Genomic DNA, 12,500 nt, shown 5'->3' with positions numbered 1-12,500 from the left:
TCTGCAGCGGCGTGGAGACACCGTACGGAAAGACAGCGCGCAACGGAAAAAGCCCCCCTTCAAGAAGAGCAACAGCTGCAGCATCTCGTAGCGGACACACACACACGCGCCAGCTCGCTCTCTTCAAGAACGCGGTCACGCGTCTTCGGCTTTGATATTATTGATCAATACACTCTATTGATATTTACTCCATGTTGGAGATACACCGTGAACAGTGAGCGAGTGCATGAGAGGGATTGCAGCAATTGTATGAAAATAAATCTTGAGTTTAAATCCGTGTGACCATGGCTCAGTTGTGTGACACAGATGTTTGTGTTGTGGGCTGACCAGCGACACACACACACACTCTTTCTCATACACACACACACACACTCTCTCTCTCACACACACACACACACTCTCTCTCACACACACACACAGTGTTGTGGGCTGACCAGCGACACACACACACACACTCTCTCTCTCACACACACACACAGTGTTGTGTGCTGACCAGCGACACACACACACACTCTCTCTCACACACACACACAGTGTTGTGGGCTGACCAGCGACACACAGACACACACACACACTCTCTCTCACACACACACACACACACACACACACACTCTCTCTTACACACACACACTCTCTCTCACACACACACACACTCTCTCTCACACACACACACACACACTCTCTCTCACACACTATCTATCTACCAGTTCCTACAGAAGACTAAAATGAACTAAACTGTTGGGTACATTAATTAACTAAAACTAGAAGGGCACTTTGACAGCTAAGACGTCCGCCCAGGCCAATATGCCCTCTCTAGCTCTCTCACACACACACGCACAAACACACACACACACACACACGCACGCACGCACGCACGCACGCACGCACGCACGCACGCACGCACGCACGCACGCACGCACGCACGCACACACACACACACACACACACCCGCCCTTTAATCTAAATCTAAATCCACTGTTACGACCCCGCTCGTAGGGAAGCAACATAAGGAAAACCCAAAACTTAATTTAGAAGTATATTTATTTATTATTATATCGTGGAAAGGGTAGGTGGAGGGCAAGCTGCATGACAGGTAAGCAGTTGCAGAGTGTGTGTGAGAGTGTGTGTGTGTGTGTGTGTGTGTGTGTGTGTGTATGTGTGTGTGTGTGTGTGTGTGTGTGTGTGTGTGTGTGTGTGTGTGTGTGTGTGTGTGTATGTGTGTGTGTGTGTGTGTGTGTGTGTGTGTGTGTGTGTGTGTGAGAGTGAGTGTGTGTGTGTGTGTGTGTGTGTGTGAGAGAGAGAGAGAGTGAGAGAGTGAGAGTGAAAGAGAGAGAGAGATGTTGCCAGTTCTTAAAGGCATCTGGCACCTGCAAGTAATCACAGGTGAGACCCAAGGTATCTGAAATAAGGTTCTTCATATTATGAATAGCTGTCTATATCTGCTTTTATTTGAAGGAAAAATAAAGTTTGGCAGGTTCTGTCTCAACAGGAGGATAAAATCTGATTCCTTATGTGTGTGTGTGTGTGTGTGTGTGTGTGGGTGTTCCTTGATCATAATATGAGACCCAGTAGTTGATGGAATAGATTGAGCCCTGCAGATTTTCTGGAAAAAAAGACTTATTTGATGTCTTAGTTCACAACCCTACTCTTGTGACCTTATCATGTATCTGAGAGATGAAGGGTCCATGTCACTTCTCAGAAGTCATGCGCAGGAACACTCACACTGGTAAACATTTACACACTCACACTGGTGCACACACACACACACACACACACACACTCACACTGGTGCACACTCACACACTCACACACACTGGTGCACACTCACACACACACACACACTCACTCACACACACACTCACACACTCACACTGGTGCACACTCACACTCACACTGGTGCACACTCACACACTCACACTCACACACACACACACTCACACACACACACTGGTACACACACACACACTCACACTGGTGCACACTCACACACACACACTCACACTGGTGCACACTCACACACTCACACTGTTGCACACTCACACACTCACACAGGTGCACACTCACACACTCACACACTCACACTGATGCACACTCACACACTCACACACTCACACTGGTACACACTCACATGCAAGTTTTCATGCACTGGGTCAAGAGAAAACAAGATCTGTTAATGAATCATTTAGAAGACACTTTTATGCAAATTTGTTTAACCCATTTATTAATTTAGCAGATGCTTTTATACAAATCTGTTTATGCTAATTAATCATTTAGCAGATGCTTTTATGCAAATTTGTTTATGCCATTCATTAATTTAGCAGACGCTTTCATGCAAATATGTTTATGTTAATGAATCATTCATGCAGAGCCACTTGCCGTACAGATGCACACTTCCATTAGTATGTTTGCTCCCTGGGAATAAAACAACAGAGAAACACACACACACACACACACACACACACACACACTACGGGAGACCTGCGGATGAAATGAGAGTTTATTTTGTGAATCATGGCTGATTAGTAATTAACAAAACAACTCTACACATCAATATATCAGTCTTTGCTGTAAATTCACACAACATAGAGCTGTTATTTCAAACACTGTGATTGAGCTTGTCCACACACACATACTCACACACACACACACACACTCACTCACATACACTCAAACACACACTCTCAGACACACACACACACACACAGGATCGGCTACTGGTTTTGTCATGAACACAAACATTTCAAAGAGTGACGTTCATCTCATGAGAAAACACACATCCAACTAAGCTGTCACTCATTCTAAAGCAGAACTGGCTCCAGTCTGGCATGAGTCCGGTTCTAAAGTAGAATCGACCCCAGTTTGACATGAGTCCGGTTCTATCGGATCCAGTCTGGCACGAGTCCGGCTCTTAAATGGACTCAGCACTTAAAGAAGCATCACGGAGTTTTGGTCTAACATGTACTAGGCTACTGTACCTCAAAAACATGCAAAAACCCTAGCAAACACTACCAACAGCCCATGGCACTGATAAAAACTTCCTAACATGATAACGTTGTGTTATATGTTGTCCCTCGTCGCACCAACAGGAGCAGCACTCCAGATGTCGTTGTATGCGAATACAATGACAATAAAAGCTTTTTTATTTTTCTATTTTGGCAAAATAACCAGTGTGTTTTGGCAATATTTAGCGATGTCGTGTGATTACTTTTCTTACATTTCTGTGGGATGTTCCGAACCACAGGAGTGCATACCGGTAGCCTAACTGCATAGTGCAGCCTTGACGGCTAGTGGGAACGGCAGGTTAGTTTATCTGTCCTATATAACCATATTACATCCAAATTAATTTATAGATATTACCAAAAGTATTTGCTAATTAAAAAATAATTCAAAAAGTGTCAAAAGTGTTGCTTTAAGGCGCACCGTACAGCTTCATTCAGAATCCATAACCAAATATTTACGCTACTTGGTAAATCCTCCTCAGGTTTTCTCCTGGGTCCTCTCCATTGGCGTTCATGCTTATTCAAACCGTTTGGTACACTGGTTCAGGAAAAGCTACTCGGTTCAAACACTCTTGCTCCATAAAGCAACAAGTTGACACTTTTTGAGGGACATTGGTATCATCATTTTGATGGTGTATGGCCACTTGGACTTGAGGTAAACACACCTGTCGTTCGCATATAGCCATCCAGGAAATTCACTCAGTGTTCACTCGGGTACAGAAGTAGGCTACATAGCTTTCACTGCGCGGTGTAATGTTGCCAAAACACACCAGTTAACATGTTAGCAAGCTTTCATCAGAGCCAACTTGGCTGTTTGCAGGCTTTTTAGGTGGCCTAGATAGCTCATTCGTCTCACACCAAAACCCCGTAATGGCATTTTAAAGGTGCAGTGTAATCCACTGAACTTTTTGTCGAGTTCAGCGGAATTCTCGTTGCGTTCCTGTCTGTTCTATGCGCATGCTCAGTGGCTCACACCAAGTCTCTACTATTCCAACTGATCAACAATGTTGTTTCAAGAGCACGGACGGGAGGGGTGTATTTGGCTGGCTGTTGAAGTGAAATATCAATAACCTTTCACGGGACATTTTTATACCCACCATTTCAAGTTGTGACAAATTAACAACAACTTGACCAACTTTGTGTGAACCTCTACATACAGATTGGCGTATGTCCACTGTTATCACTAACTGTACGGTAATAATGAATGAATCCACCTCTACGCATTTTCTTAGTATTATTTTAATGTCTCACCCATCAACTTAACTTTTGATCGCGATTGCACGGTTTAAAGCCCACAATGACAGACACAACACGAACTGCGCATGCCTGTGGAACAAATTGTCCTTGTTTTTACGAAAACTATAAATAATGCAAATAAAGTGGGTGGACTTCCGGAGATGTTAACCAGTAGAGATTCATTAAAGAGTAACGAATTCTAAATATTTTCAATTTCGTCTAAACCATTACGTTACACTAATAAAGTTATTTCAATTGACACGCTCCCATAATCCCTTGCGACAGGGGCTTGGAATTCAAATCGGACCAGCCAATCAGAAACGCGCGTTACTGTGCGAGGAGCCAATCATATGCATACCTAACGAACGGAGCACAATTTAAAATATCGTAGCAGCCACTGTTGGCATTGAGGAGGACGCGTTTTAACATAGTCGGGAGTTTTGCAAGGACAGGCGAGTTTATTTGCAGTTTTATCGTGAAGTGATCAGACGAAACGTTAGAAAGCGTCGATTATATGCGGTCGTTAAGTACACATAGGTTTTTAACCGACTAATAACCACTTGTAACACGGGAAGTTTTGATTTAAATTCGCACTTCACTTAGCCTGACTGAAGAAGCTAACTTGTCTAACGTTAGCTTTTAACATAGCAAGCTAGCACGGACAAGGATGACCGGTTAATGTTGGCTTCAGCAGGCTATAATTCCGCGTTATTGTGACATTTTATAGTGTAAACTTATCTTATTTTAAAATAGAATTTTATAGGGCTTTGTTGGTTCTTTATTAAGCTGAACAAAACATTCTGTGAAGATGAGCGCTGGAATAGTGAAGGCGGCCAAGCCGGCCTCTCACGTCGACCCCAAATCTGCACCGCTTAAAGAGATTCCTGATATTTTAGTGGACCCGCGGACTATGAAGAGGTATATGAGGGGCCGTTTCCTCGGAAAGGGGGGTTTTGCTAAATGCTATGAAATAACAGACATGGACACTAAAGAAGTTTTCGCCGGGAAAGTGGTGCCCAAGGCTCTTCTCCTGAAGCCTCACCAGAAGGAGAAGATGAGCACCGAAATCTCTATTCACAAAAGCCTGGACAATCAGCATGTCGTAGGCTTTAAGGGCTTCTTTGAGGACGACGATTTCGTGTTTGTGGTCCTGGAAATTTGCCGCAGAAGGGTAAGTGTTTTGTTAATTAGTTAGGTTACTGTGTGGTGTAAACGTTAGCAACGATGGCAGACAAACGCTAAGAAAGTTTACCTGGCTAGCCAATGGTGTTTGTCATGTCAGCCAACGGTCGAATTTTTGCTAACATTAGCTTACTTGTAGCTTATCCTTAGCATTGCTGACTACTAATGATATTTACTCTGTAGGTTAACTGGTCAACTATTAATGCCGATTAACTTAACTTTAATTAATGTTTGTCAAACGAGGTCTAACGTAAACTTTAGCTGTATTTGTTTGACCTGTAACTTAAACACACTTGTGCATTTGATCGAAGCCAGCTAACTAACGTCAACATTCCTGGGCTTGCAATTTTTGAAGTGTCCGGAGAAGCAGTGTTTCCTGTTAACTTGGCGCTCGTATTAGTTTGCCAGCTCGGATAAGTTTTGGAGCAAGTTTATCAATTGGAACAGTATAGACGGACTTAATGTCTGAAAATATCAAATTTGGCTTATGTGCATCGCGAAATCAGCCAGTTTTAGGCTTAAATGGTTCTGGGAATTGACGATCTCTAAATTGAACCTGTCTTGGAAAAACTACCACAAACTGTTTTGAATAATCTGGCAAACTAAGGTTACACTCAAGCAGGTAGTTTATGGTATTTTGGTGATAAACACTTAATGTTCGCTTATCTTGAACTTTTTATCTTGCGGGGCGTGGACCATGAATGTAATTTGTAGGCTGCACCCGCTAGGAGTCATTGATGCCGCCGAAGTTGAATCCTACAGTGTCAGTGGTGAACCCATCTTGCTCTCTGTGTGTGTGTGTGTGTGTGTGTGTGTGTGTGTGTGTGTCTGTCGTTTGTTTAATTTTGCGCTGTATCCTCCAGTCTCTATTGGAACTGCACAAGCGGCGAAAGGCAGTGACGGAACCCGAGGCCCGCTACTTCATGCGTCACACCATCCAGGGCTGCCAGTACCTCCACAATAACCGAGTCATCCACCGCGACCTCAAGCTGGGCAACCTCTTCCTCAATGAGGAAATGGAGGTCAAGATAGGTGAGGGGCCACACATACACACATGTTCCTCAACCGCAAGGAGGTCAAGGCAGGTGATGGCTGTCGCTTGCGTACGCAGTCCACTCTGCTCTGGTGTGTGTTAAATAGTGGTCGGTCACATTTAAATCTCACTAATTGTTTAAACATCTTGCATTACTTCCATATGAGGCATGTCACAGCAAAAGTTAATTCCAAGATCTAGTGATTTGAAAGGAGACTGTCTAAATATGAATTTGAAGTAAATTGGTCTTCGTTTGGCCACCTGCCTCATGTTTGGGACGGCTATGTAAGTCTTCAAGAGCTGTAGATTGCGAATATCCGTTAAAACAACTTAATTTGTTTGCGCCACTGGGCCTCCTTTGTAGTGACGCGTTATAGCTGTTTCCTCAAGTCCCTTATTTGGTCCAGAGGTGTGTGTGCGTCTGCCTGGCCGTGTCTGACGCCCGTGCGTGTGTGTGTGTCTCTCTTTAGGGGACTTTGGACTGGCCACGCGCATCGAGTTTGACGGCGAGAGGAAGAAGACGCTGTGTGGGACGCCCAACTACATCGCCCCCGAGGTCCTCTGCAAGAAGGGACACAGCTTTGAGGTGGACATCTGGTCCCTGGGCTGCATCCTGTAAGTGTGTGTGTGTGTGTGTGTGTGTGTGTGTGTGTGTGTGTGTGTGTGTGTGATCCTTGGGCTGCATCCTGTAATGTGTGTGACTGATTCCTGGGCAGTATCCTGTGTGTGTCTGTCTGTGACTGTCTCTGATCCCTGGGCTTTATCCTGTAAGTGTGTGTGTGAGGGAGAGGTTGGACCTGCCTGTGCAGTATGCCTGTTTGGTAAGTGATGAGACAGTTGTTCTGTTTTTGACTGTGTGTTTGTATAGGTACACACTGCTGGTGGGGAAGCCTCCATTTGAGACGTCGTGTCTGAAGGAAACGTACGTTCGCATCAAGAAGAACGAGTACGCCATCCCACGGGTGAGTGAGGGAGAGTTTGGGCGCCATCACCACCCAGTGTGCATTGATCTGGTCTGGTTTGGTTGATATGACTGCAGAGTGTGTGTTGCACATGGGAGCTGTCTACTCTTGTGTGGTGACACGTGTGTGTGTGTGTGTGTGTGTGTGTGTGTGTGTGTGTTTCTCAGCACATCAGTCCCGTAGCGGCGGCGCTGATCAAACGCATGCTGCACGCTGAGCCGTCCCTGCGCCCCACCATCGCCGATCTCCTGACGGACGAGTTCTTCACCAGCGGCTACGTGCCCGTGCGCCTCCCCACCTCCTGCCTCACCGTCGCCCCGCGCTTCTCCATCGCCCCCGGCTCCCTCGAGCCGCCCCGGCGACCGCTCACCGCCATCAACAATGGTGAGGACACACACACACACACACACACACACTCCTCCTCATCCCTAGCAGCAGAGCTCACTGACCGCCATCAACAATGGTGAGGACACACACACACACCCTCGAGCCGCCCCGGCGACCGCTCACTGCCATCAACAATGGTGAGGACACACACACACACACACACACCCCTCCTCCATTATCATCATCACTGCCATCAACAGGGATGTGTGCGCACCCATCGCTTCTGAACTGCCAGACACGTTGACCCAATGTGCACCTGTGACTTAAGAGCCATGTGCTCATCTGTGTGTGTGTGTGTTTCAGGTACAGACAGCCCCCTGGAGAAACTTGGGAAGGGTGAACAGAAAGATGAGCAACAGCCAGGGTAAGATGGCGGCACATTCTCAGTGTAATTCACACTCATAGCCTTGTTTGGCAGGGGAAGGTTTCCTCTCTCTGTCGGACGAATGATGATGGCTAACGCATCATCGATGTCGGGCCATGTGACTGCCCCGTGGCTTCCTGATTGGCTAACGCATCATCGATGTTTGGGCTGTGGGGCCATGTGACTGCCCTGTGGCTTCCTGATTGGCTGACTCCTCTCTCTTGCGTGTGTGTGTGTGCGTGTGTTTGCAGTGACACTCAGGAGTCTGTGGACACACACCTGTCCGACCTGCTGCAGCAGCTCACCAGCCTGAACAACGCCAAACCCTCAGAGAGGGCCGTCATCCGCCAGGGTACGTGCTACACACTACACACTCAAACACACTTACACAACAGAGGGTCGTCATCCGCCAGGGTACGTGCTACATACTACACACTACATACTCAAGCACACTTACACAAGAGGGCCGTCATCCGCCAGGTTACGTGCTACATGCTACACACTCCATACTCAAACACACTTACACAACAGAGGGCCGTCATCCGCCAGGGTACGTGCTACACACTACATACTCCATACTCAAACATCCAAAAGGCACAACAGGGGCAGTCCATGCATATGTGCTAATGTCACTACACACTCTTGCATTAAAGCGTGTGCTAAATGCACACATGTTCTGTGTGCTACTGACCTGTCAGAAAAGGAAAACCATTGGCCCGCTTATGGTGCCGAAAGCGATATTAGACTTTTTATATGTTAAGCTATCAAATGGTTTAGTGGCGCACAACAATGTTTTGTATTGGGAGAAGAATATTATGTTCTATGACCCATAACTACGTGTTTAAAACAAAAAAAAATTAAATGCCAAATCTCTCTCGCGCCGTTGTCCATGTTTGCCATGGACTTGTCATCCAGCGGTGTTGAATGCGTTACGTCACTGAAAGGGTCGTGTAGCACTCTCTAGCGCCATCTAGTGGTGTACAGCATACATACTGAAAGAGTACCGCTTGGAGAACTGCAAGGTACCAGCATTTTGAAGGGGGAAAAAAGAGAGATTTCTCCCAGCATGCCCCAAGAGACGCTCGCCTTACTGCGGAGAGATTAATGCCCCAAGCTGACAAACAAGTCCCACTGCTACACCACCCACCCTCATTTCTGCATGTGATTAATCAATCTCTTTCTTTCTTTCTCTTCTCGCTCTCCCTCCCTTCTCTATTTCTCTTTCTCTCTCTCAGAGGAGTCAGAGGACCCTGCCTGTATTCCCATCTTCTGGATCAGCAAATGGGTGGACTACTCTGACAAATACGGTCTAGGTAAGAGACACACACACGCGCACACACACACACACAGCTGAGTGCCCAGCCCTAGAGGTGCCAAGAGACCAATGGTGCCATTTAAAATGAATAAAAGTGAACAGTGAGTTGTGTTTTCTCTGCATCTGTCTAAGTGTGTGTGTGTGTGTGTGTGTGTGTGTGTTGCTCCTCATCCCTCAGGTTATCAGCTGTGTGATAACAGCGTGGGTGTGTTATTTAACGACTCCACACGGCTCGTCCTGTATGACGATGGCGACACGCTGCAGTACATCGACCGCAACTCCGCCGAGTCCTACCTCAGTGTCCGCACCTACCCATCAACTCTGGCAAAGAAGGTGTGTGTGTGTGTGTGCCCGTCCTACCCATCTACTCGGGCCAATGTGTGTGTCTATGAAATCCTCCCCCCCCCCCCCCCAAGGAGTGTGTGTGTGTGTGTGTGTGTGTGTGTGTGTGTGTGTGTGTGTGTGTGTGTGTGTGTGTGTGTGTGTGTGTGTGTGTGTGTGTGTGTGTGTGTGTGTGTGTGTGTGTGTGTGTGTGTGTCACCTATGAACCCTAAACACACAGGTTGTTCTGGGCTGGAATAAGTCCTGTAGAGTTCTACCCACTGACAGTTTGTGTGTAGATCACGCTGCTGAAGTACTTCAGGAACTACATGAGTGAGCACCTGACAGAGAGTGTGTGTGTGTGTGTTTGTAGATCACGCTGCTGAAGTACTTCAGGAACTACATGAACCTGACAGTGTGTGTGTGTCACGCTGCTGAAGTACTTCAGGAACTACATGAACCTGACCGTGTGGTGTGTGTGTGTGTGTGTGTTTGTAGATCACGCTGCTGAAGTACTTCAGGAACTACATGAACCTGACCGTATGTGTGTGTGTGTAGATCACGCTGCTGAAGTACTTCAGGAACTACATGAACCTGACCGTATGTGTGTGTTTGTAGATCACGCTGCTGAAGTACTTCAGGAACTACATGAACCTGACCGTGTGTGTGTGTTTGTAGATCACGCTGCTGAAGTACTTCAGGAACTACATGAGTGAGCACCTGCTGAAGGCGGGCGCCAACATCACGCCGCGGGACGGAGACCAGCTGACGCGCCTGCCCTTCCTGCGCCACTGGTTCCGCACCAAGAGCGCCATCGTGCTCCACCTCAGCAACGGCAGCGTGCAGATCAACTTCTTCCAGGTCAGAGGGCACTTCACGTCCGTCCGTCCGCTCCATGCATGCATATTGAGCATATTCAGCACTTTGAGCTGCATTCTTTTGCATGAAAGGTGCTATATAAATAAAGTTTTTTTTTTTTTTTATTACTATTATTTATTATTATTATTATTATATGCTTCCTGGGTTAGGGTTGAATGGCTGCTGGTTGAAATCCAGTCTTCTAAATCCAGTAAAACCCTTCCTGCTTTGGCAAACGGGAGGCACACACTAGCCAGCCTAGCAAACGCTAACGGCCCAGTTGTTGCTGTGTTTGGTAACGCTGTGCTGTAAAGGCGGTTGTGTTTCGGTGGGCGTTTCGGCCTGAATCGCCTAGTGGCAGTAACTAGTCTGGGCGGGACTGGCTGGTCTGAGTACTGGTCCTTCGTATGTCCATATGTAAGTTAGTTTAAAAACAACGCTACGCAACAATTAGCTCATTTTTGAGGCATGTTTTGTTTTTCTAAGCAACTACTTTAGATATATTCTTCATAATCCTCTTGATGTTGTATGTTCGTGTGATGGTCCGATAAACACGCCAGCCGCTCCCACTAGCCGTCAAGCCGTTCACATGCTTCAATTTTCCTAAAACATTTAACATTCTTCTTATCCTGTACATCTCTCTTCACCCTCGGTCTGAAACACTCTGTTAGAGCTCCTGTGTCTTTAAGCAGTCTGTCTGTCTCTGTGTGTGTGTGTGTGTGTGTGTGTGTGTGTGTCTGTCCACGTCTCCACCTCTATCCTCAATGCAGTCTGTGTTAGTGTCACTGTACCCCTCTGCTCACCCATGCTGACTCTCTCTCTGTGTGTGTGTGTGTGTGTGTGTGTGTGTGTGTGTGTGTGTAGGACCACACTAAGGTGATCCTGTGCCCTCTGATGGGATCGGTGACCTACATCGACGAGCGGCGCGAGTTCCGCACGTACCGCATGAGCGTGATGGAGGAGTTTGGCTGCAGCCGCGAGCTGGCCAGCCGCCTGCGCTACGCCCGCAACATGGTGGAGAAGCTGCAGGCCTGCAAGACCGCCCCTGCACAGCGCTGAGACCACACACACACACGGACATCCATCCATCCCCCTTTGGCACACACACCCTCACACACGCATATACCCTCAGACCTCCGGTCACAGGAAGTGGTCTGTCTAGAGCCCTGTCAGTCTCCTGATGAATTGTGGGATAGTGGTAGTTTGGAGGCCTTGTCAGTTGATCATGTACTGCGCTCTGTCTCTGTGCGTTTCTCTCTCTCTCTCTCTGTGTGTCTGTCTGTCTCTCTCGGTGTGGATTTATTTGTTTATTCTCTCCATCTGTATAATATGAGAAAGTTCTGTGTTTACCAGGTGTTTGTTTTTTTATCATCTTTAATATTACAAATTTAATAAAGATCTTTGTCTTATTAGTTCATGTTGTCCGTTTTTCTCCAAAGCAGCCTAGATGGTGCCGTAATGACGGGAGGTAGTAGGAACACTGATTAGGAGTAGGTGCTGTCTGTTACTTGTCTGTAACCGCCAGCTAGTTAACATCCGCCAGTTAGCTTCAGCTAGTTAACATCTGCCAGTTAGCTTCAGCTAGTTAACATCTGCCAGTTAGCTTCAGCTAGTTAACATCCGCCAGTTAGCTTCAGCTAGTTAACATCTGCCAGTTAGCTTCAGCTAGTTAACATCTGCCAGTTAGCTTCAGCTAGTTAACATCTGCCAGTTAGCTTCAGCTAGTTATTATCCGCCAGTTAGCTTCAGCTAGTAAACATCCGCCAGTTAGCTTCAGCTATTTTGGTTTGTTTCATCTAGCCTGTAAACTTCACATTTTGTCAATTAGTCTGTAATCTGCTAA

General features: G+C 46.7%; 2 protein-coding genes across 3 annotated transcripts in view; both read left to right on the top strand.

The window, feature by feature from the left end:
* The window catches only part of rasd3 (RASD family member 3), a 660-nt gene extending 569 nt beyond the window's left edge, over nucleotides 1–91 (top strand). The window contains exon 1 of the mRNA XM_031564128.1: nucleotides 1–91. This exon is cut by the window's left edge and continues 569 nt beyond it. Within this exon, the coding sequence (XP_031419988.1) occupies nucleotides 1–91 (91 nt within the window).
* A 4,527-nt stretch (nucleotides 92–4,618) lies between these two features.
* plk1 (polo-like kinase 1 (Drosophila)) lies at nucleotides 4,619–12,069 on the top strand. Of its 2 annotated transcripts, XM_031563956.2 has the most exons (11): nucleotides 4,620–5,406; nucleotides 6,281–6,449; nucleotides 6,921–7,065; nucleotides 7,319–7,412; nucleotides 7,580–7,796; nucleotides 8,103–8,163; nucleotides 8,415–8,515; nucleotides 9,399–9,476; nucleotides 9,657–9,811; nucleotides 10,478–10,660; nucleotides 11,522–12,069. In XM_031563956.2, exons 1-11 carry the CDS (start codon nucleotides 5,044–5,046, stop codon nucleotides 11,714–11,716), a joined length of 1,761 nt encoding a protein of 586 aa, XP_031419816.1. In that variant the 5' UTR covers nucleotides 4,620–5,043; the 3' UTR covers nucleotides 11,717–12,069. The 2 variants fall into 2 exon arrangements, with proteins under 2 accessions (XP_031419818.1, XP_031419816.1); XM_031563958.2 differs by lacking the exons at nucleotides 10,478–10,660; nucleotides 11,522–12,069 and adding an exon at nucleotides 10,099–10,200 and having other exon boundaries at nucleotides 4,619–5,406.
* Nucleotides 12,070–12,500: the final 431 nt, after the last annotated feature.

This window comes from Clupea harengus, chromosome 26 (genome assembly GCF_900700415.2).
Source record: "Clupea harengus chromosome 26, Ch_v2.0.2, whole genome shotgun sequence".
Classification (NCBI taxonomy): Eukaryota; Metazoa; Chordata; class Actinopteri; order Clupeiformes; family Clupeidae; genus Clupea; species Clupea harengus.
This window is presented reverse-complemented; position numbering and strand designations above follow the sequence as displayed.